General features: G+C 44.4%; 1 protein-coding gene across 1 annotated transcript in view; it reads right to left on the bottom strand.

Annotated features, from left to right (window-relative positions):
* The window catches only part of diaph2 (diaphanous-related formin 2), a 902,507-nt gene that overhangs the window by 606,977 nt on the left and 271,550 nt on the right, over nucleotides 1–23,980 (bottom strand). The window contains exon 19 of the mRNA XM_060927624.1: nucleotides 8,433–8,547. Within this exon, the coding sequence (XP_060783607.1) occupies nucleotides 8,433–8,547 (115 nt within the window). The remainder of the gene's footprint in view (nucleotides 1–8,432; nucleotides 8,548–23,980) is intronic.

The following is a 23,980-nucleotide window of genomic DNA, read 5'->3' as shown; positions in this document are numbered from 1 at the left end:
GATTTGGAGTGCTTTTGCAAGGAAGAGTGGGCAAATATTGCCAAGTCTAGATGTAGCAGGCTGATAGACTCCTACTCAAAAAGACTGAATGCTGTAATTAGATCAAAAGGCGCTTCAACAAAGTATTAGTTTAAGGGTGTGCACACTTATGCAACCAGCTTGTTGCAATTTTTTTATGCTTTTCCCCCTAACAGATTTGTTTGTTTTTCAATTGAACTGAACAGGTTATAGGTCACATTAAAGGTGGGAAAACTTTTGAAATGATTTATCGTGGTCTCATATATATATTTTTTTTTACATCAGAAAAGCTCATCATTTTAACGGGGTGTGTACACTTTTTATACCCACTGTGTGTATATAAGGCCATTTTACAAAAGAATATAATGTGCATAAACCAGTTCTATCAACTACAATGTGTAGACAAACTGCTGAGAGCAGGAAAAAAAAAAATCCCTGCCTTTTTAACCCTCTCCCCCAACCCCTCTCCCTCTCTGTAATTTGATCAGAAAGCCAGCTAAACTCACTAATACCCATTTTCCACCAAATCAGTTCCAGGGCTGGTTCGGGGCCAGTGCTGGTGCTGGTTCACAATTCGTTCAAATTGCGAGCCAGCTGAGAACCAGTTTGCTTTTCCATAGCTCGCGGTGCTAAGAGAAGACACGTCATTACGTTGCTGTATACGTCAGTTACGTCGTTGTATACGTCATTACGTCGCTGTATACGTCAGTTATGTCGCTACGTTTGCATAAACCTTGGCGCGAATATCGAAGCAAAAACAACACGGAAGAAGCAGCAGCAGCAGCAACAACAACAACAATAATAATAATGGATGACTTCGTGTTTGTACAGCTGCTGCTTCTCGTCGCTTAAAAATGGCGATCTTTCGTGGTCTTGTTATTGCTGTTGGTCTTAACAACTCCGCCCCCCCGCTGACGTAAGCGGTTCTTTCCTCTGGCCCAGCAGAGAGTTGGTGCTAGCCTGGAACCGTTTTTTTCTGGCCCCAGAGCCAGTTCTTTGTCAGTGGAAACAGAAAACCCAGTTCCAAACTAAGCACTGGCCCCGAACCAGCCCTGGAACTGCTTTGGTGGAAAAGGGGCATAAGTGGTGTTCCTCTACCCAATCCATCCCTGACAGAGAGAGAGAGAGAAAGAAACAGGAACAGGTTCTATAGGGGCTTTTCACTGACGTCACAGATTTTTGTTTATCATGCAGCATCCACCATATTGCCAGTCAAACAAAGATACATAGCCGTGACAGTTAATAATTAAAATCGAGACCGCTGCAGTCAGTATAATCTCTCTGAAATGATTAAAAAAATTATATTCTACCAGCAGATTGTGCTACATCCAAAAACTGAAACATACAGGCATCACAAATGTATATAATTTACCCACAAATTTATTTATTTATTTATTATTTATTCTGCCCATTGCTCTGGGTATGTGCAATATGTGCTCATTGCTCACTTGTGTGTTTGTGCATGTGTTCATTGCTTCAGATGGGTTAAATGCAGAGGAGGAATTTCGCCATGCTTGAGTGACACAAAGAATTCTTCATTTACCCACAAATGTATTTATTCCACTTGAAGTGTACAGCAAACTAGCTCCTTGATTTGGGATACTATAACATCCTGAACTATTTAGTATTTGGGATTTCTAAATACACTGTAGAGATGCTAAAGGCATACAAAAGTACAGAGGCCTACCAATATTTCAAGGCAGGTTCTGTGCATGCCAGAATGTTATGGGAAATTCCTGATAAACAAAAATACCTTATTATGACAAAGATATGTTCAAACATGGACTTCTCATAGTAATAAAGAAGTCAGAGCCTAGATCTAGCATATTTTATGGTGTTTAGCCTAGTCTACATCATCAGTACATAACAAGCATGCTGCTCGTCTCACCAAGCGTTCGGTCTAATAAAATATATCGCCTCCAAAGCCCACATCCAGATATACATTTTAACATTCATACATTTGCCACTTGGCAGGATTTTTTGTAGTGCAGTAGAGCTGCTAAGTATGACATACTTGTGTATGCACCAGTAGACTGTACTGAATCATGCCAGACTATGCAAACTGTTCAAAGCTTTACTATCTAGACCAAAGATCTATCCATGTTATGTCAATTTATAGCCTTGTTGAATGTTAACTTGAGTATGCCTAGGCTAGATATAGATCTATGGGATTTTTATAACTGAATGGTCTTGAGCTAGAAAAAGTGTTTAGAGAAATAACAGGTGCACAGAGCTTTCATACCAACCTGATATAAAATGTTCTACACACACACTGGGATGCTTTGTTGGCATCCAGTCTTCCCGTTTAACCGCAGCTTGCTGTTTTTCTCATCTTTCTGGGTTCACCGGGAAGCAGTGAAAAGTTAAACCAGACTTATCTCCACATCTCTTATTACATCCAAAAGCATGACATGTCTCTGCCATTGTTCTTTTATATGTAACTTCTACAAATTTACCTGTAGATGTTTACTGAATTGGGCTTACAATCACTCACGAACACTTGTGCCAGTCATTGTCAAACACAAAGCTTTCCCCACAATACAACTGCATAAACAAATCTGCAGTTATGATGGCGGCATGTGAAAGGGCCTTCTAAAACAACTTCAACCTGGCACACAAATATACTCCTGTTCTCTGCTAATTGGCACGGAGACTTTACCCAAACTCTCCTTTCGTGTAAGTATTAAAAAAATCAGAAAGTTTTCGTATGCAAAATGTGATTCTATTTCGTTTCTCCTGACCGCCAGAGGCGGTGCTTTCAGCACATGGATATCCATCACACGAACGTGCAGGTCGAGTAATAGTAACAACAAAGTCACGTGTGACCTGGGTGACGTCACCCCGTGACCCCGGCACAAAAGACCGGTGAACCCAGGAAGTGACCTTTTGCATCTTCTCGCGTTTTGCAGGTTGCGAGTTGGATTGGAACTTGGATTTTGGACAAAGCGCCGTGTTAGTTTCGTTACCCGTGGGGTTGGGGCTGTGCTTACGCATCCTCCAAGAAACTGCGTTAAGTCCATCAATTCCTTTTTTCTCTTGTCGTTGTATTTGTATTGTTTTGTTACTCCGTTAGCTGAGTGCTCTCGCTCGGTGGAGTTAGCTGACTAGCCCTCCGAGGCAGTGTCCTCGCCGCTGGAGGCCGGCTTGTTTTCGTTCAGGTAAGTGGTTTTCATCTCATTTGAATTAAAGCGGTGTTTCTCGCCGCTGTTTTGTTATCAGTTCTGTGGCGCACGGCGCCTATTTTTGTTAGTATTATCGACCGCCTTGTTTTGTGTAGCCTTGCCTCCGGCCTGTTCACGGGCTGGCTGTCTTGTGTGTTTTAGCGGTGTATGATCTCTTCTCACGCTAGTGAGTGACTGTTTAGTTGCGGCTGTCTTTTAAACCCGCGGCAGTAGGCTCGCGGTTCGCGAGGTCCGGGTGCTCCCGCTTAGGCCCTCGCATCATTTTTTTCCGACCACGGGTGTGTTCGCCCAGTCATTTTTCGTTGCCGCCTGATTGTTTATTTTGTGTTACTTACTAATTATTGGGGTGTTCTCGCCCTATTTTTTAAGTTCCCTTCTGCCAGCCGATGGATTCTCCGTCTGACATCTCCCGGGCCTCGGGGGGACAGGACATGGTGCCGGCTGCAGCAGCGGGGCCCAGCAAGCACCGTGGGGCTCCCCCACGCATCTCCGCTTCCAAGGCGAAAAAGAAGCGCTCGGGCGATTTGGCTCGGAAGGTGGAGGTGATGTCCGCCGAGCTGGAGGAGATGAAGGCCCTGCTGGCGAATCTCCAGCCTCCGCCACAGGGCAGCAGTGTTCCCGCAGCCACCCCATCTGCCTGGCAGCCCGACCGTTCGCCATCACCACCGCTTCTGTCATCACCACCGCTTCTGTCACCGGCCGTTGATGCACACGGCCTGGATGAGCTGTCGATCCAGGCGTCGGAGAGCTTTGACTGCAGTGGGTCTGACGGTCACGACTCCACCTCTCCGGCCGGTTCCCAGGCCACCAGCCATGGCACCATGGCAGCGTCGGAAGGCGGACGCTCATCCATCCAGCCAACGCTGAGGGCTGCATTGGCCCGTCTGGGTTTGGACACGCCCCCGGTGGCCCAGCATCAGAGCGCTTTTTTCAGAGGCTCCACACAGCCTTCCTCGTTGTCTGTTCCACCCTCGGCCCCATACATCGAGGAGTTACAGAGGTGCTGGGCGGACCCCAGACGCCTTTCCCACCTCCCTAGTGACTGCAGGGCCCTGGTAGCAATGCAGGACGCCCCCACCTACGGCCTCCAGCAGATGCCCAACATTGAGCCCTCCGTGGCTGCCCTCGTCCTTTCGCCCAACGAGGCTCTGCGGCCTGACGCCCGATGCCCCCGCACTCAATGCCGTGTGACCGACGACCTCATCATGCGGGGATACGACACGGTGGCACAAATGGGTCGTATCGACAATTCCATGTCCCACCTGCTGCTGGCCCTCGCCCAGACGCTGGAGGGGACGAGCGCGGCATCACGGGAGCTGTGCGACGCGGCTCTCCAGGCCTTTGCCTACTCGTCGCAGGAACTGGGCCGGCTGATGTCGTATCTCACCCTCGCCCGCCGGCAGATATGGCTGGCGCAGTCCCCTCTGGCCGAGCCCGACCGGCGTGTGCTGCGCGCTCTCCCTGTTGTCCCCGGGGAGCTGTTTGGCGAGGCCGCTCAACAAGCCCTGGACCGGAGTGCCCAGGTCGTCCAGGCGCGACAGCAGTTCGCTGGCCTCCGCCAGGTCTACCACCACGGCAACACTGCCCAGTCCTTCAGGGGGCCCACACCGACTCCATCTCGGCCACGCACCCGCCAGGAGACCAGACGGGTTGATGACTTTCATCGCCCCATCACCTCCCGGACCCGCGGCGCCGCCCCCTACACCCACTCCGCTCCTCGTCGCCCCCCTGGTGACCGATGGGGGCGGTCTGGGCGGCGCTGACATCAGCGCGCCGGCGGTCGGCTGCTTTTCCAGCGAACAGCTCCAACGCTGGAGAGCATTGACCCCAGACCCCTGGGTGCTGGTGACCCTCACCGAGGGTTACCGCATCCAGTTCTGCCGCCGACCGCCGCGTTTTCATGGGGTCAAACACACCACCGTGAGCCATCCGAGGAAGTCCCTCGTCCTCCGGCAGGAAATCGCCACCCTCCTGGAGAAAGGAGCAATCTCTCCCGTCGACAGGCAGAGACAGCAAGGTGGGTTCTACTCCAGGTATTTTCTGGTTCCGAAGAAGGACGGCGGTATCTGCCCGATCCTCGACCTGAGGTCCCTCAACTCCCACTTGAAGACCATGAGATCCCACATGCTGTGTACAGTGGATGTCTTACACCACATCCAGGCGGGCGACTGGTTTGCCACCGTCGACCTGAAAGACGCCTACTTCCATGTTCCCATTGCGCCACACCACAGGCAGTTCCTGCGGTTTGCCTTCGAGGGCCAGGCTTTCGAGTTCAATGTTCTGCCCTTTGGGATATCGCTGGCACCCCGTGTGTTCACCAGGTGTGTGGCAGCGGCATTGGCACCACTTCAGGCACGGGGTTTGCGTGTCCTGCCTTACCTGGACGACTGGCTCGTCTGTTCAGGGTCAGCAGCTCAGGCCCACACCGACATCGCGACTGTGCTCTCACATGTCGCAGAGCTGGGGCTCACGGTGAATTACAAGAAGAGCTCGCTGCTGCCCAGCCAGGAGACGATTTTCTTGGGCATGCACCTGGATTCGAGGTCGTTGATGGCAACCCCCTCCCAGACCAGGATCCACAACATCCGCCTGCTGCTTGGCCGCTTCGGACGGGGCAGGTCACTCGCCCTGAAGACCTTTCAGCGCCTGCTGGGCATGCTTACAGCAGCCTCCTCTCTGGTTCCACTGGGGCTCCTTGACTTGCGTCTGCTTCAGAGGTGGCTCAACGGTCTCCACCTCCACCCGGCACTGCATGGGCACAGGCTTGTGAAGGTGACGGATACTTTTTGCAGGCTCCTCCGTCCATGGAGGAGGAGGGCTTACCTTCTGCAGGGTGTTCCGCTGGCGGCTATCCCCTCCCGGAGGGAGGTCATCACCACGGATGCTTCCCTGGGAGGTTGGGGTGCAGTCTGGCAATGCCGGACCGTCAGAGGCTGCTGGAGCCCAGGGCAGCGACAGCAGCACATCAACGTGCTGGAGCTACGGGCTGTGTTCCTCGGCCTACAGCACTTCCTCCCAGGCCTGGCCGGCAGACACGTTCTGGTGCGGACGGACAACGCTACGGTAGTGTACTACATCAACCACCAGGGAGGCACCAAGTCCCTCCAGTGCTTGGAAGTGGCCGGCCAACTTCTGCGGTGGGCCCATCGACATCTCTTGAGCCTGCGTGCCATGTACTTGCCAGGCACTGCCAACAGGGCAGCGGATCTGCTGTCCCACCAGGACCCCGATCCCGGGGAATGGAGACTCAACCCAGCGGTGGTTCTCGCCATCTGGGAACGTTTTGGCAGGGCAGAGGTGGACCTCTTTGCCTGCCAGGAGTCAACACACTGCCCTCTGTGGTTCAGCCTCCACGGCCCCAGCTCCCTGGGCCAGGACGCGCTGGCGCATGCTTGGCCGAGGCAACTGCTGTATGCCTTCCCCCCCTGCCGCTGATCGTGCCAACCCTACACAGGGTTGCGATGGACCACCACGGGCTGCTGCTTGTCGCCCCTCGGTGGCCAGGCCGAGTGTGGTTTCCGAAGTTGCTGCAACTTCTGAACGGCAACCCCTGGTGCCTGCCAGTGAGGACGGACCTGCTATCACAGCTGGGAGGGCAGATCTGGCACCCGGATCCAGCCCATCTGCAGCTCTGGGTGTGGCCGCTGAAGGGCCGGACCCCCTGCTAGGTCTTTGTGAGCCGGCAGTGGCCAACACCATTGCAAGCTCTCGGGCACCCTCCACCAATGCCCTCTACGCCAACAGATGGAGGCTTTTCTCCAACTGGTGCTTGACTCGGGGGGAGGAGCCTACATGCTGCCCCCTGCTGACCATTCTACTGTTCCTCCAGTCTCTGTTTGACAAGGGTCTTACTCCTTCCACCATCAAGGTCTATGCAGCTGCCATCTCTGCTCAGCATGCCAGAGTTGGGGGAAGGACCGTGGGGTCCCACCCCTTGGTGGCACGTTTCTTGAAGGGTGCTCTCCAGTTGAGACCCCCCCGACGGAGCCAGGTACCCACATGGGATCTTCACTTGGTGCTGCAGGCTCTCTGCGACGCACCATTTGAGTCCCTGCTCACGGCAGACATTTCATGGCTGTCCCTGAAGACTGCTTTTCTTCTGGCCATTACATCGACGAGGCGTGTCGGGGAATTACACGCGCTGTCAGTCAGTGGGGAGTGCCTGCAGTGGCACTCCGGTGACAGTGGGGTCACTCTGTGGCCTAACCCGTCTTTCCTCCCAAAGACCCTCTCTGCTACCTTCGTCAACCAGCCCCTTAGCCTTGCAGCGTACAAGGCGGGCCATGGTGAGAGGTCGGAACTTTTGTGCCCAGTTCGCGCCCTTTAGGGTGTACGTGTCCCGTACGGAGGGCTTCCGTAGAAGTGACGCCCTGTTTCTGTGCCACACAGGGCCGAGGAGGGGTCTGGCGCTCTCTAAACAGAGGCTATCCAAGTGGATAGTCGAGGCCATATTACATGCCTACAGGCACAGTGGCTCCCCGATTCCTCCGGCTGTCAGGGCGCACTCTGCACGGGGCGTGGCGGCCTCATGGGCATCACTGAAGGGCGTACCCCTTTCAGACTTATGCAGCGCAGCCTCCTGGGCGTCCAGCTGCACCTTCACCAGGTTTTACTGTCTTAATGTCGTCCCACATAATCCTGTGGCGACGGCCATCATTCCAGGCCCGTCGCAGCAGCACTGAGTACGGGTAGGCACTCCTCATGACCTGGTTGGTATTAGTCATCCATGTGCTGAAAGCACCGCCTCTGGCGGTCAGGAGAAACGAAATAGAACGAGGGTTATGTATATAACCGCGGTTCTATGAGTTTCGGATGACCGCCAGAGCTTGGCAGTCACTCAGAGTGTACACGAGAAGATTTGCCAAGAGGTCACTTCCTGGGTTCACCGGTCTTTTGTGCCGGGGTCACGGGGTGACATCACCCAGGTCACACGTGACTTTGTTGTTACTATTACTCGACCTGCACGTTCGTGTGATGGATATCCATGTGCTGAAAGCACCGCCTCTGGCGGTCATCCGAAACTCATAGAACCGTGGTTATATACATAACCCTCATTTTTCAACATGAGAAGATAAACTTCATATCTTCAAAAAAAAAAAAAAAAAAGACAGTTTTATAAAAATAATTCAGATTTCACAGACAAGTTAAAAGCTGTTGAACATCTCATGCTATAACTTAAATGAGATCTTTGTGTGTAATTAGTATAAATGAGGAAGAAAAAAGCCTGCTTACCTCTGGACTTGGATGAAAAAGTAAACGAGAGTTGGGCAAATAGGTCTGGGTTCTCAAATTTCTCCTCCTTGACTTTGATCCAAAAGCAATTCTCTGCCATCTCCTGAGGCACTATCTGCAAGAAGAGGAAAAACTACACTGTAGTGCAAAAGGGACAAAGACATACATCCAAGCAATACTTCCTGATTGCTTATAAATAATAACCACCTAATCCACATTATCTGCATCTCATTCTCAACCAATACGTTATTGTACAATTGGCAATCACAATAGGCAACTTGTAGGTAAGGCTATGTTGCATTTTTTGTTGACATTTGCCAGTCCTGTTTGTCCTTTGTAATGTGATAATGTAATTAAAAGGAGTGTCCACTATCAGGTATTTAAAACTATATTTTGAAAGACAAATGAACAAATATTATGAGCACTGCCGTTTCCCTCTCTGTACAGCTACCCTTAGCGAGCAAGCAGTGAGTAATACCAGGAATATTCTGTGATATACAGTACAAGCATCTGCTGTGTTTGTTCACAAACTGGCCCAACTCTGACTCAGTTTGGGATCATCAGAGAGAGATGTAAACTTGCTCACCTCCATGTCACTTTAGGTTAAGTGCAGCAAAAGGAGTTCAGCCAAAGTTGTCTATTTTCATGTCGGTGTGTGTCCCTGCTTCAAATATTATTAAAGCTAATAACCTGTTTTAAATGGAGAGGTGTGAGGATGCATTGTCATGAATGTGTATTTATCTTGAATATTATGTTATTTTCTTACATGAATGTGTGTTATGCACTTTGCTAGCTAGTTATCTAATATGTTAGTTACATTTCAATGTACAGTACCAGCCAAGCGTTTGGGGACACGTTTTTTTTTTGGGTTTTTTCCCCCTGTAGTTTGACTATTTTCTACATTGTACAACAATACTTAAGACATCAAAACTATGAAATAACATTATGGAACATACAATTCCAATTGCAAAAAAAGGGACATTGTGTAAAACAAATAAAAACAATGTGAAAATTTGCAAGTCACAGAAACCTTATATTTCATTAAAAATAGTTCCAAGACAAAATATCAAATGTTGAAACTGAGAAATTTGGTTGTTTTTTGAAAAATATGCGCTCATTTTGACTTTGATGTTAGCAGCATGTTTCAAAAAAGTTGGGACTGGGGCATGTTTACCACTATGTTGCATCACCTCTACTTTTAACAATACTCCGTAAACGTTTGGGAACTGAGAAGACCAATTGCTACAGTTTTGAAAGAGAAATGTTGTCCTATTCTTGCCTGATATACAATTTCAGTTGCTCAACATTTAGGAGTCTCCTTTGTCATATTTTTCACTTCATAATGCACCAAATGTTTTAAATGGGAGACAGGTCTGGACTGCAGGCAGGCCAGTTTACCACCCGGACTTTTTTTTTTTACTATGGAACCATGCAATTTTAATATGTGCAGAAAGCGGTTTGGCATTGTCTTGCTGAAAGAAGGAAGGCCTTCCCTGAAAAAAGGTTTTATCTGGATGGCAGCAAGTTGCTCTGAAACATGTATATAATCATTCAGCATTAACGATGCCTTCCCAGATGTACAAGCTACTCATGTCATGTGCGCTAATGCACCCTCATACCATCACAGATGCTGGCTTTTGAACTGTGCACTGATAACGAGCCGGATGGTCACTCTCGTCTTTAGCCTGGAGGACATGGTGTCCATGATTTCAAAAAAGAATTTCTATTTTTGATTCGTCAGACCTTGGGACAATTTTCCACTTCACCTCAGTTCATTGCAAAAGAGCTCGGGCCCATAGAAGGTGGCAGTGTTTCTGGATATTGTTTATGTATGGTTTTAACTTGCATTTGTGGATGCAGTGATGACTGTTTTCACAGACGATGGTTTTCTGAAGTGTTTGAGTGATTTCCACTGCAGACATGTGTCTTCTTTTAATGCAGTGTCACCTGAGGCCCTGAAGATGACAGGCATCCAATGTCAGTTTTCAGCCTTGTCTCTTCCATACAGAGATTTCTCCAGATTCTCTGAATGTTTTAATGATATTATGTACCACAGATGATGTAATCCCCAAATTCTTTGCAGTTTTACACTGAGGAATGTTTTTGTTAAATTGTTGCACTTTTAGCCCATGCAGTTTTTCACACAGCAGTAAACCCTCCCCCATCTTTACTTCTGAGAGACTCAGGCTACATCCACACGACAACGGCAACGAGATTTTTTTTTTAGTGGGTAAAAAAATAATCGCGTCCACATGGGCAACGGATCAGTAAAATATCAGGTACATATGGCAACGCAATGCTTGCTGAAAACGATGCAATACACATGCCACACCTCTACGTGCACTGTAAGACGGTCCCATCGGAGACACAAGAACAATAGAAGAAGTAGGACGCATGCGCATAAACCCCTTCTTCTACCCGGCGTGAAGCACTCACAGGAACAAACACACAATGACAAGAAGAAGATGGCTGTGACTACGCAAGGAAATCGTGCCTTCTGTGTGTACAAATTAGTTTTATTAGTGTGCATAGTTTTATATAACTTAATTTTCTTATTGTGTGTGAACATTTTGAAAAGCATTTTTATATAATTTATATAACTTTTTATATTGTGTGTGAACATTTTGAAAAGCAGTCTTATCCAATAAAAAAAAGAAATTCAAGAAATGGTTCAGTTACTTGTTTATTTAAAAGAAAAGCTGTATACAAAAGTGAATGCAATGCAGTGGTTCATACAAAACAGTCTGTTGAAGGGTCTTCTGACCCGTTTCCCCTCTGCCCCCATTATAGTCAGGTAACTGTTGCTTTGTGTGGAAGGCTGTACTTTCTGTTCATCAAAGCAGGTGTAAATTGTCTGTCTGGCAGGTCAGTCAGGTTAATGTGTAAACAATTTCAAAAGATTCTTATCCAATAATAAAGATTCTTATCCATTGTTGCTGTTGTTGTTGTTACGAATGATGCGCGCGAGAGTGCTGCTTGTTCTAGTCATGTGGTTGTGACGTCATCGTAAACAAATCCATTCTACTCATCCAGACGACTTCGCAACGGCGCCGTTGCCAGATTTTTCCACTCTGGAACCCGTTCTCAAAAAATATCGTTTTGGGGCACCCAAAACGCCGGTGCCGTGTGGACGCCAGGCCAAAATGATAAAAAATTTTATCAGATTCACCTGAATCCGTTGCCGTGTGGACAGGGCCTCAGCCTCTCTGGGCTGCTCTTTTTATATCCAATCATGTAAGTTGCCAATTAACCAAATTAATTTTTTAAGCATTACACAACTTCTTCAGTCTTTTGTTGCTGCTGTCCCAACTTTATCTTTCCATCAGCATGGCATGCTCAGGGAATTCTTCAGAGAGGTAGATGCAAATGTCGATGACCTGCTGCTGCACAACAATGCAAGATGGCTCAGCAAAGGCAAAGTGTTGGAGCGCTTTTGGTCTATCAGAATGAAAATTGCAGCTTTCTTGACACAGCTGAAGAACCAGAAGGCAACACAATTTTCTCAATTTTTGGAAAGTTAAGCACTTTATTTTAAGATACCTTTTTCAAAAGCTCTTTATTTGACTTGAAATGAGAAAAGAACATTTACCTAATCATTAGAGTACCCTCCAGTTCAATGTGAAAATTAATAATAAACATTGTTGAAATACTACTGAATTGTACTTACTTTGTTTTATTTGACAGTCAGTTGTTGACTTCATACAGATGTTGATACAACTACAAGGCTACTTCAAAATATATGGCACTGAATCGTAACGCATGTTAGCCATTATGATATTCCAGAACTTTGCTTGAGGAAATTTTCTCTAACTGGATCTCTTTGAATTTAAATTGAATACCCCTGATCTAGGCAATATCCATTTTTCTCTTTTGCACACTAAAACTATTGAATGATTGATCACATTTTCATAGATAAAAGAATGCTGCCTCTGCTGAGGACCTGTGAGTACATGGGGATAGTTATTTCTGACCGTAATCTCCTTTTAATGACACTCTGCTTTCCAGACAACATGCCATCAAGCAGTATGTGGAAACTCAAGTCTTGGCTGTTGACAGACAATAAATCTGTTGGTATTACATCTAATTAAACAGAATTCTTCCTCAAAATGTCAACCTTCTTAAGAGGTCATATCATATAGTGCAAAATGTGTATAAAAAAAAATGTGACCATGCCAATCAGATTATTTGAAGAATATATAGATGAATAATACTCTAAAATCACTCCAAATCATAAGGGAAAAGTGGGAAAACACACCTGGTGGGTTACACATTTAATTCTCTAAAATAATTTCAGACAAACTGGATCCCAGTTCAGAAAAAAGTACTCAAAGAAGTCGAACAAAAATAATTGCTGCCAACCACGACGCGTTATAATTTCAATTCTACATTTAAAAAAAAAAAAAAACAGGATTGCTGGAAGTGTGAATCATATTGATCTGTTTCGTTTACTCTCAAATGATAAGATTATAAAAAAGGTTTTGTATCAAGATTTCACTCTGCAATACATCTGGACCAGACAAGATGCATTACTGACAATTCTCTAGTAATCTCTGTTGGTTATTTGACGTACTCTACTACCCAGCTGGATCAAAATATAAAAATGCCTTGATTAATTTTAGATGCTCATTAAGCATTTGACCGCACTGAACATCAATATTTATTTTCAGTATTAAAACAGGTTTAGTGTTGGGCATACTTTTTGTTCCTGAACTCATGTCTGATATGTCTCCTCTAAGGTTTGTATTAGAACTAACAAGAGATCCGATTATTTCCCCTAGTCTCTTTGATATACAGCCTCACTTCCAAAAAAGTTGGGATGCTGTGTAAACTGTAAAAAAACAAAACAAAACAAAAAAAAAACAGAATGTGGTGATTTGCAAAATCATGGAAACCCTATATTTCAGTGAAAATAGTACAAAGAAAAAAAACATATCAAATGTTGAAACTGAGAAATTTTATTGTTTTATGAAAAATATATGCTCATTTGGAAATTGATGCCAGAAACACATTTCAAAAAAGTTGGGACAAAGGCATAATTAAATTACCACTGTGTTGCATCACCTCTTCTTTTAACAGTATTCTATAAATGTTTGGGAACTGAGGAGACCGATTGCTGTGGTTCCAAAAGGGAAATGTTGTGCCATTCTTTTCCTGATACAAGATTTCAGCTGCTCAACAGCTCATGGTCCCCTTTGTCATATAACAAATGTTTTCAGTGGAAGACAGGTCTGGACTGAAGGCAAGCCAGTTCAGCACCTGGACTCTTTTCCTACAAAGTCATGCAGTTGTAATACATGTAGAATGCGGTTTGACATTGTCTTGCTGAAATAAGCAAGGCCTTCCCTGAAAAAGATGTCATCTGGATGGCAGCATGTTTCTCCAGAACCTGTATATATCATTCAGCATTCATAATGCCTTCCCAGATGTGCAAGCTACAGTACCCATGCCATGTGTACTAATGCACCCCCATATCATCACAGATGCTGGCTTTTGAACTGTGTGCTGATAAACCAAATGGTCCCTCTCCTCTTTACCACCAGAGGACATGACATCCATGATTTACAAAAAGAATTTCAATTTTTGAATCATCAGACCAAAGGACAGTTTTCCACCTTGCCTTAGTTCATCATAAGTGAGCTCGGGTCCAGAGAAGACAACAGTGTTTCTGGATATTGTTTATATATAGGTTTAAACTTGCATTTGTGGATGCAGTGACCACCTGTGCTCACAGACAATGGTTTTTAGAAGTGTTCCTGAGCCCATGCAGAGGTTTCCACAATAAAATAGTGTCTGTCTGAGGGCCCGAAGATCACAGGCAGTCTTTCACAGAGTGGTGAATCCGTCTCTACCGTATCTTTACTTCTGAGAGACTCAGCCTTTCTGGGATGCTCATTTTATACCCACATGTTACTTGTTGCCAATTAACCTTTTTTTTTTTTAAGCATGACACAACTTCACAACTTTGCTGCCCCTCTCCTGACTTTTTTGAAACATGTTTGTAACCAGTATACCATAGCACTAAGTACAGCAAGTTTCATGGTTTGATTTGGTGTTTTACCTGACCAGTCCTCCCAAAGTCAAGATCATTCTGTGTGAAAACCTCAGGTATACTGTTGAGTTTTTGCACAATGCGCTCTTTCCATTCAGCATCAATTGGGGAGCCTTCAAAATTAAAGCTGATACCCGACTTTTGATCAGTGTTGACTTGGGGTTCAACCACACTAAGATCCTGGGAGATAACTCTCTGGAAAGCACTAACCTCGCCTATAACACAATTCTGAGGGATGGTGACATTGCAATCTGTTTCAGTAGTAAGTACAACTGATATAAACTATCAGTGGTCCCCAACCTTTTTTGCGCCACAGACTGGTTTAATGTCAGACAATATTTTCACGGACCGGCCTTTAGGGTCTCATCTCATCTCATTATCTGTAGCCGCTTTATCCTGTTCTACAGGGTCGCAGGCAAGCTGGAGCCTATCCCAGCTGACTACGGGCGAAAGGCGGGGTACACCCTGGACAAGTCGCCAGGTCATCACAGGGCTGACACATAGACACAGACAACCATTCACACTCACACCTACGGTCAATTTAGAGTCACCAGTTAACCTAACCTGCATGTCTTTGGACTGTGGGGGGAAACCGGAGCACCTGGAGGAAACCCACGCGGACACGGGGAGAACATGCAAACTCCGCACAGAAAGGCCCTCGCCGGCCACGGGGCTCGAACCTGGACCTTCTTGCTGTGAGGCAACAGCGCTAACCACTACACCACTGTGCCGCCCGGCCTTTAAGGTGTAGCGGATAAATACAACAAAATAAATGATACGACCAACATAAAAACGGTGATATTTTCTAAATATAATAAACATGAATCCACTGTGTACTCATATGCAACTTTATCAGCAGTGTCTTCATAACAGCGTGCCAACAACATAACATGAGTAACATCCTCTCTGCCCCCAACACACTCTGGTCGCCATGGTAATATTTAAACATGCCTTCAAAATAAGATACACTGCAAAAACAAATATAAAGTGCATGAAAAATACAAGTCACCATAACGCTGAATCAGTTTGAGCCCTGAGCTTGTTTCTCTGCAATGAGACGATCCCATTTGGGGGGAATGGGAGACAATGACACCCGAAGTGTGTTGCTGATGTCCAGTCTACTCCGCAATTTGGTTTCGTCACTGTCACTGCAGAAAATCCCGCTTCACATAAATATGATGTCAGAAATGGCAACAGGGTTTTTAGGGCTGTTGTGGCGATCTCCGGGTATTCTGCCATGACTTTTATCCAGAACACCGGCAGAATTGTCGTCTGGAACATTCTTTTAAGGCCGCCGTCATTTGTGATCTCCAGCAGTTGATCCTCTTCTTGTAAAGACATGCTGGATTCACCCAGTTTGTTGTCAAACAGGTCGCGGATCCATTCCTTGTCAGTTCGTGGGTCTTTTGCGGTTGGGAAGTAGCGCTCGAACTCTTTACAGCAAAGACAGGTGATCATGCACCAACTGGGAGAATGACGGCTCAGGCTCAGTCTCTTCCAAAATCCCTGCTAATGTTTGAAACATGTCAAATATACCTCTGTTCAAGCGCCGTCCCCACAAATCCAGTTTGGCTTTAAATGCAGCTACTTTATCTGCCAACTTGAAGACAGTTGTCATTTTCCCCTGAAGTGACAGATTGAGTTCATTGAGCAGGTTGAATATGTCGCACAAGTAAGCAAGTTTCGCCACCCATTCCTTGTCACTGAAATGTGCTGCCAGCGGTGACTTTTTCTGAGAGAAATCTCTGCAGCAGCTCTCGCAATTCAAACACTCTGGTCAGCGAGCTCCCTCGGGATAACCTTATTTCTGTGTATAAGAAAAGGCGTCTGTGCTCCGCATCCATCTCCTCACAGAGCTGTTCGAACAGGCGCGAGTTAAGAGCGTGTGTTTTGATGTGGTTAATAACTTTAACGACATCGTTCAATACGCTGTTAAGTTCAGGTGGCATTTTTCGGCTAGCCAGCATGTGAATGATACAATGCGTAGACTCACATTCAGGTGCAGCCTCCAAAATCCAAGCAGTTAAACCAGACAGCCATCCAGTCATGGCAGCAGCTCCGTCTCTGTATATGCCAACACAAAAGGACCATTTCAGTTTTCATGATATATAATTATTCAGTGACTTGAATAGTTCTGTGGCTGTGGTTTTGGTTGGCAATGATGGTGCACATAACATATCCTCATGCACATCCTCCTGATAAAGATATCGCACATAAACAAGTAGTATTGCCTTGTTGTCAATATCTGTAGACTCGTCAACCTGGAGTGCGTACCACGGTGATGTATTAATCCTCTCCAACAATTGTGTCTCAATGTCCTCTGCTATTTCCTCAATGCGCCGAGTGACGGTGCTAGCCGAAAGAGGCACCTGTGCTATCTTGTTAACCGCAGCCTCTCCTAGAAGTTCACAGCAAATGTCTTTAGTGGTGGGAAGGATCAATTCTTCACCAATAGGCTTCTTAGCCTTAGCAATATGGTTAGCAGTGCACTCACATTTGTTGATGTGGTGGCCCCTCAGTAATTGTTTCTGTCCTTGTTCACGCTTTTTTCTTTCAAAATACTCCAGAGGCTTGTCTTTTAATGCAGGATGCTTGGTCTCCAAGTGCTGAAGCAGTTTTGATGGCTTCATTGCCTCATTAGAGAGGCGGTCACCACATATAATGCAGAGTGGGCTTGGTGCGTGGGAATCACTTGTCGCGATAAATCCATATTTTAAATAGGACTCCTAGTATTGTCTGTTAAATGCAGCTTTCTTTTTCTTGGAAGTTGTAGGCTCTTCTTCTGTCTCCTCACTGGGCCTTTTCCCAAAGAAACTTTCCAGAGACGTTTGTTTTTTACTCATTTTGGCTAGCTTGTGGGTTGGCTGGGACCGGCCTCACTGCTATCCCCGGTTTTGCTAAATATAGCGTTATATAGGTCAACCAACCTAGTTCGTTAGACAGACATGGGAACCAGTGAAGCTTGTGGGTTTAATTTTAGCAGTAACGCATCACGTGACCGAGACAAGCGTCTTGACATGCATCAAGAGTGAGTCATAGACGGATGTAATGGAGAGAATCCGGCCATTTTTCAAAATAAAACATCGTTCAGACTCCGATAATAAATAAAACGGAAATAACGCAAGTTATTTATTCTTTCAGTGCGGCCCGGTACTGGTCCGCGGCCCGGGGGTTGGGGACCTATGGTTTATATGGTGCATGAGTAGGCAAATCAATGAAGCAGGTTTTCACCAGCAAACCACTTGGCAAAAATGATGGATGCTCAAGAATGACAGGCTCCTTGGCTGTGAAGCTATTTATGGTAACAGAACCACTGTCTGGTAACAGACTTTGAGGAACTCTTTGGGCGAGACAACATTTAACTTAATATATCCCAAACAGGGAACAGATTGGCCATTGGCCCCCTCAAATTCTAGTAACTTGAAAGAGTGGATTAATATCATGTGTTGACATATTGTTGGTGGAACGACTGGGGAATAGTGGTGACTTGGGAGCCTGTATCTAATAAGCAACTGATGTCATTTCCCTTCTGTTCCCACCTGGGCTGTACTCTTTGTTCCTACCAAACCTTTAGGCAACTTGAAACACTTACTCTTGGTGTGACACTTTAACTGAGCTTGTCTTTTGGCAGTCACTTTAGATTTATCAGCAGCAGGACTTTTGTGACCCATTGCAGTTCCCGTCTGTCCCTCGACTGGAATTGACTTAAGTTTAAAGAAGTTGTGCTACTGTTCTGGCTCACCCATAACTGCTGTCGCACCTGCAGTTAGCGGCTACTTGGGCAGGGTTTAGGTCAGATTCACAGGCGGCAACAATGTGACCATCTTCCTCACAACGAAAACAGTACCAAGGCTTTGGCTTTGATGTGAAGGTGTCATGTGGTGACTGGTTAGGTTCTATCTTTGCCTGGTCGTTTTTTTTTTTTTAAGTTTCAGGCTTCTTTGGTTGTTCTTTCTTGGGTGCTGGTGGGTTGCTTTGTTTCATTAAGACTGTTAACTGACTAAGTCTGCAAGTTACAATATGTATCTATTCACATTCCCCATAGGAAAAAAAATTATATAATTTTTTAAAACACACAAAACCCCCCCCAAAAAACTGTGCGTGTGTACATTCAAAAGTAAAGATAGACCCAGGTCTTTTCGAATGCCAGCACTGAGTGGTTTCGGAAGTGCCCTGAGCTCTCCATGGACAATCATGGTCATTATAAACAATTTGTCCCAATATAAGGTACCTCCTCAGAACCACCCCAAAACAAATGGTGGCTCCTATTAAAACCATACTAAACGGACCTTTCTTTGTTTGAACACAAACTTCTGATTGATTGCCCACTACAGGGTTCCCATTGGCGAAGGCACACACACTACTGAGCCTGAAATAGAACAGGCCTACTTGTAATTTTCGCCAAATGACACTTCAAGCTTTTAGCTAGGCAACAGGAGTTTGTGTCCAGTGCTTTAAGTGCTTCCACAATGATTACAATCGGAAGTAAAGAAAACAATCATGGTTACACACTAAATCCTCTGAATATTCAAATTCATAAATTGTTCCTCGGCTCAGCTAATGGCACCTGGTGACAGAAAAACCCGAGTATCATAAATTCAGGTTAAGTAATAAAACAATTTCTCAGTGATCTTTGGAACATATTCGTAGCGGCTAATGCCTCTAAGTGTCTCAGGGCTCTAAAATATTGGCAAGAAAAGGTTCTAACTTTCTAAACTAGCTAATAAAAGATACATTCCACAGTTTGACCTGTTGACCCTTGTAACTCAGACAGCCTCGCTCAAAGATAATTGTGGCTCAAAGACCACAGGCCTGGCTCAAAGATAAATACATTTTGAAGCCCTACAGCATATTAAACAGTCATCTTGAGGTATAAAATAATTCTTCAGGCCATGTAGGAAGCAATGTAGTAAAGACATTGGAAATTATACATTCCCCTCAAAAAGTATTGGAACAGCAAGAGTTAGGCATCCTTCATCATATGCTTTGGATATTTTCCTGCATTGATGTCATTCTGGTCAGCCATTTTTGAAATATTTTTTAGGCTTGAGCATCAAGATAGTATGGTATACTGGGGTATTTAGAAATCCCGATGGTATGATTTTCAAGATATTCAAAAATATAGATGTTCATTTCTATTAAATTGATACAGAGATGCTGGATGAAGGTGATGTAGCATGCGCCACCAGAGGTCAGTCTATTGGTGAGAAAGGGGGTGATTACATTGCCTGCTCTGCAACTACAAGGAAATGGAGTGGAGGTTTTCAAATAAATGGTGAAAAAAAGGGTAATCTTTTTAACGCTTCAACAAGGAGCCAGCTCCGCATTTCCTTAGCATTAAATTCCCACATCCGTGACCCTGTTTACTCTCGGACGATTCTAGAGTTTACAGTGCATGATGGTGAATCCAGTTTTACTCAGATTAGATCATTTCTGCTCAATATGTCTTCGAGTTAATCATTTAGCTAAATATGACTACGGTAGATATAGAAATCATGAAAATTTTGCCACATAACTATCTTGAGATGACGTCTTGCAACTACAAAGCAGTTTATTAGCCACATGGTTTTATACAACTGCCAGTCTGCCACACACATCATATCCATATCTGTCGCAGCAGTGTCATCGGATGACTGAGCTCTACATAAAATTTGGAGAGTTCATAGCTTATAGACCCCTTGTCCGTGACGTCACGCATCACTTGATAATTACACCTGGGGGTCAAACAGAAACCGTCTGTCATATAAGCAAGGCATAATCTGTCTTCAATATGGTTCATTTTTGTGCTGTTTTTGGTTGTTCAAATAGGAAAATAGATAAAAGGTATTACCATCTCCCCACTATCAAGAAAAATGTTAAAGAGAAGCAAATGCTCCAAGAACAACAAAGAAATGAGTGGTTAAAAAGAATATGACAAGAGGAGCCAAGCCTGAAAACTCCAGAGAAATTTGCAATTGTATTTAAAATGTATTTTAAAATAATAGAAAGTTGGAAATGAATATGGAAGTGTTTACTTGAGAATCTCATTTTATTCTTTCTGCTCGCATTCGAATTAGCTTTTTCATTAAAACGTCTGATTTTCTTACAGATGAAGCAGCTTCCTTATTCGATACGGAAAACCCAGATTGGTTTCAAAGAACTTGAACATAACTCAGTAAAAAACCCAACAAAGAGCGACATGCGTGATATATCCTGAAAGAACAGAAAAGATTAAGAGCAGAGAGCACTGAAGCTTTGTTTCTGTTATCAGAGGAACCCAGTCCTGTGCAAAATGTCACCATGGAGCCAGAGTGTAATGAACCTACAGTTCGAGAGTGTTCTACACCAACTGAACTTTACAACAGCTGCATGCGTGCGAGATGGAAATAAATCGACTAAGAAAAAGTATTTTGGATAAAACTGTTATTGTCCGTTACACACTTATCAACCTGTGTGACTCAGTTGTGCCTTTTGAATAGAGAATAAATGAGGAGGGAACTGAACATTAACCATTTATTGAAATCATTATTACAAGGGTGATTATAGTTACTATAGGACTATAGCTATAACTGGAATGTGCTGATTCTGTTAGCATTTGTAATTATTGCACCATCCACTGTTAGATAAAATTAAAAAAAATAATCTTACAATATTGTTTGAAAGTCTAGAGCAAGATATTTTGTTATTTTACAAATAACACTTTAGATATTCTTTTAACAATAATAAGTAATCAATGTATAAATTATAGAGTGCAAAAAGCTCTGTAACTACAACCCTGATTCCAAAAAAGTTGGGACAAAGTACAAATTGTAAATAAAAACGGAATGCAATGATGTGGAAGTTTCAAAATTCCATATTTTATTCAGAATAGAACATAGATGACATATCAAATGTTTAAACTGAGAAAATGTATCATTTAAAGAGAAAAATTAGGTGATTTTAAATTTCATGACAATAACATCTCAAAAAAGTTGGGACAAGGCCATGTTTACCACTGTGAGACATCCCCTTTTCTCTTTACAACAGTCTGTAAATGTCTGGGGACTGAGGAGACAAGTTGCTCAAGTTTAGGGATAGGAATGTTAACCCATTCTTGTCTAATGTAGGATTCTAGTTGCTCAACTGTCTTAGGTCTTTTTTGTTGTATCTTCCGTTTTATGATGCGCCAAATGTTTTCTATGGGTGAAAGATCTGGACTGCAGGCTGGCCAGTTCAGTACCCGGACCCTTCTTCTATGCAGCCATGATGCTGTAATTGATGCAGTATGTGGTTTGGCATTGTCATGTTGGAAAATGCAAGGTCTTCACTGAAAGAGACGTCGTCTGGATGGGAGCATATGTTGCTCTAGAAACTGGATATACCTTTCAGCATTGATGGTGTCTTTCCAGATGTGTAAGCTGCCCATGCCACATGCACTAATGCAACCCCATACCATCAGAGATGCAGGCTTCTGAACTGAGCGCTGACGACAACTTGGGTTGTCCTTCTCCTCTTTAGTCCGAATGACACAGCGCCCCTGATTTCCATAAAGAACTTCAAATTTTGATTCGTCTGACCACAGAACAGTTTTCCACTTTGCCACAGTCCATTTTAAATGAGCCTTGGCCCAGAGAAGACGTCTGCGCTTCTGGATCATGTTTAGATACGGCTTCTTCTTTGAACTATAGAGTTTTAGCTGGCACGGTGAATTATGTTCACAGATAATGTTCTCTGGAAATATTCCTGAGCCCATTTTGTGATTTCCAATACAGAAGCATGCCTGTATGTGATGCAGTGCCGTCTAAGGGCCCAAAGATCACGGGCACCCAGTATGGTTTTCCAGCCTTGACCCTTACACACAGAGATTCTTCCAGATTCTCTGAATCTTTTGATATTATGCACTGTAGATGATGAGATGTTCAAACTCTTTGCAATTTTACACTGTCAAACTCCTTTCTGATATTGCTCCACTATTTGTCGGCGCAGAATTAGGGGTATTGGTGATCCTCTTCCCATCTTTACTTCTGAGAGCTGCTGCCACTCCAAGATGCTCTTTTTATACCCAGTCATGTCAATGACCTATTGCCAATTGACCTAATGAGTTACAATTTGGTTCTCCAGCTGTTCCTTTTTTATACCTTTAACTTTTCCAGCCTCTTATTGCCCCTGTCCCAACTTTTTGAGATGTGTTGCTGTCATGAAATTTCAAATGAGCCAATATTTGGCATGAAATTTCAAAATGTCTCACTTTCGACATTTGATATGTTGTCTATGTTCTATTGTGAATACAATATCAGTTTTTGAGATTTGTAAATTATTGCATTCCGTTTTTATTTACAATTTGTACTTTGTCCCAACTTTTTTGGAATCAGGGTTGTAGATGTCCGTGGTGTTGTTGAGACAAGGAGGGTCGAGAATACCATCTAGTCCACAGCTCAGTTTGGAGTCCTTTGAGAGTAAATGCTTTGGCTTTTGCAGAATTCTGTTCCCAAAAGCTGATGTCTGGAAAAATTCTTTCCACAAAGAAGGTTTGCCTGTTTTTGTAGTTTTTTAAAGTGTTCTTCCGTGTCGGGACTCTTCGGGAGGGGGTATATTCCAGTATGTAGCTAATGCTAGGCCACAAATCTGTACTGTCAATCCAGTTGTTCCGAGGAATTTTGTACTGATCAGGGATGTGATTGGCCAAGGACAAAAAAGCAGGAAAATATATAGACCCATAACGCGACACGACAGCAGTGTGGTATAAACAGACAGTTTCAGAGAACTTTACCCATGAGATGTTATAATGACTCAGCACCCCATTAATGGCCAAATGGAATTCAAGGTGAGCAGTTTAACTCCACACAGAAAGGCCCTTGCCGGCCACGCGGCTCGAACCCAGGACCTTCTTGCTGTGAGGCAACAGTGCTAACCACTACACCACTGTGCAGTCTAATAATAATAATTATTATTATTATTATTATTATTATTATATAATTATATCATATAATTATCATAATGATTATGAACAGGCCAAATCCCAAACGGCTCCTGGTTGGAGACGGAGTGCACTACTGTAGAAGCCTTTTTATACTTTCTATAGGGCGGTTTTGGAGAGAGCTGGGGGGCATTTGGGATTCAGTTAATTATTATTATTATTATTATTATTATTATTAACAAAAGAGCAGCTAGCTGCGGCTGAATCCCAAATGCCTCCCAGCTCTCTCCAAAACCGCCCTATAGAAAGTATAAAAAGGCTTCTACAGTAGTGCACTCCGTCTCCAATCAGGAGCCGTTTGGGATTCGGCCTGTTCATACGCATGCGTAATAGCGCTCGTTTATAGATGTGTTACTAACTAACTATCTAACTACAATTTCCAGTGAATTCAAACTGGGACACACTTGAAACTACTACCTGGAAAACAAAACTGTTGATGAATTAACAAACTGATTAATTCCTAAATTCACTCGTGTGTACTTATGTAAAGTATTAAATTAGTTTGCAAGCTAACAGTGTAATGTGTTTCTACATCCAGGCTGCTTTAGCGCACACACACACACA

This window comes from Neoarius graeffei, chromosome 8, assembly GCF_027579695.1.
Source record: "Neoarius graeffei isolate fNeoGra1 chromosome 8, fNeoGra1.pri, whole genome shotgun sequence".
Lineage (NCBI taxonomy): Eukaryota > Metazoa > Chordata > Actinopteri > Siluriformes > Ariidae > Neoarius > Neoarius graeffei.
This window is presented reverse-complemented; position numbering and strand designations above follow the sequence as displayed.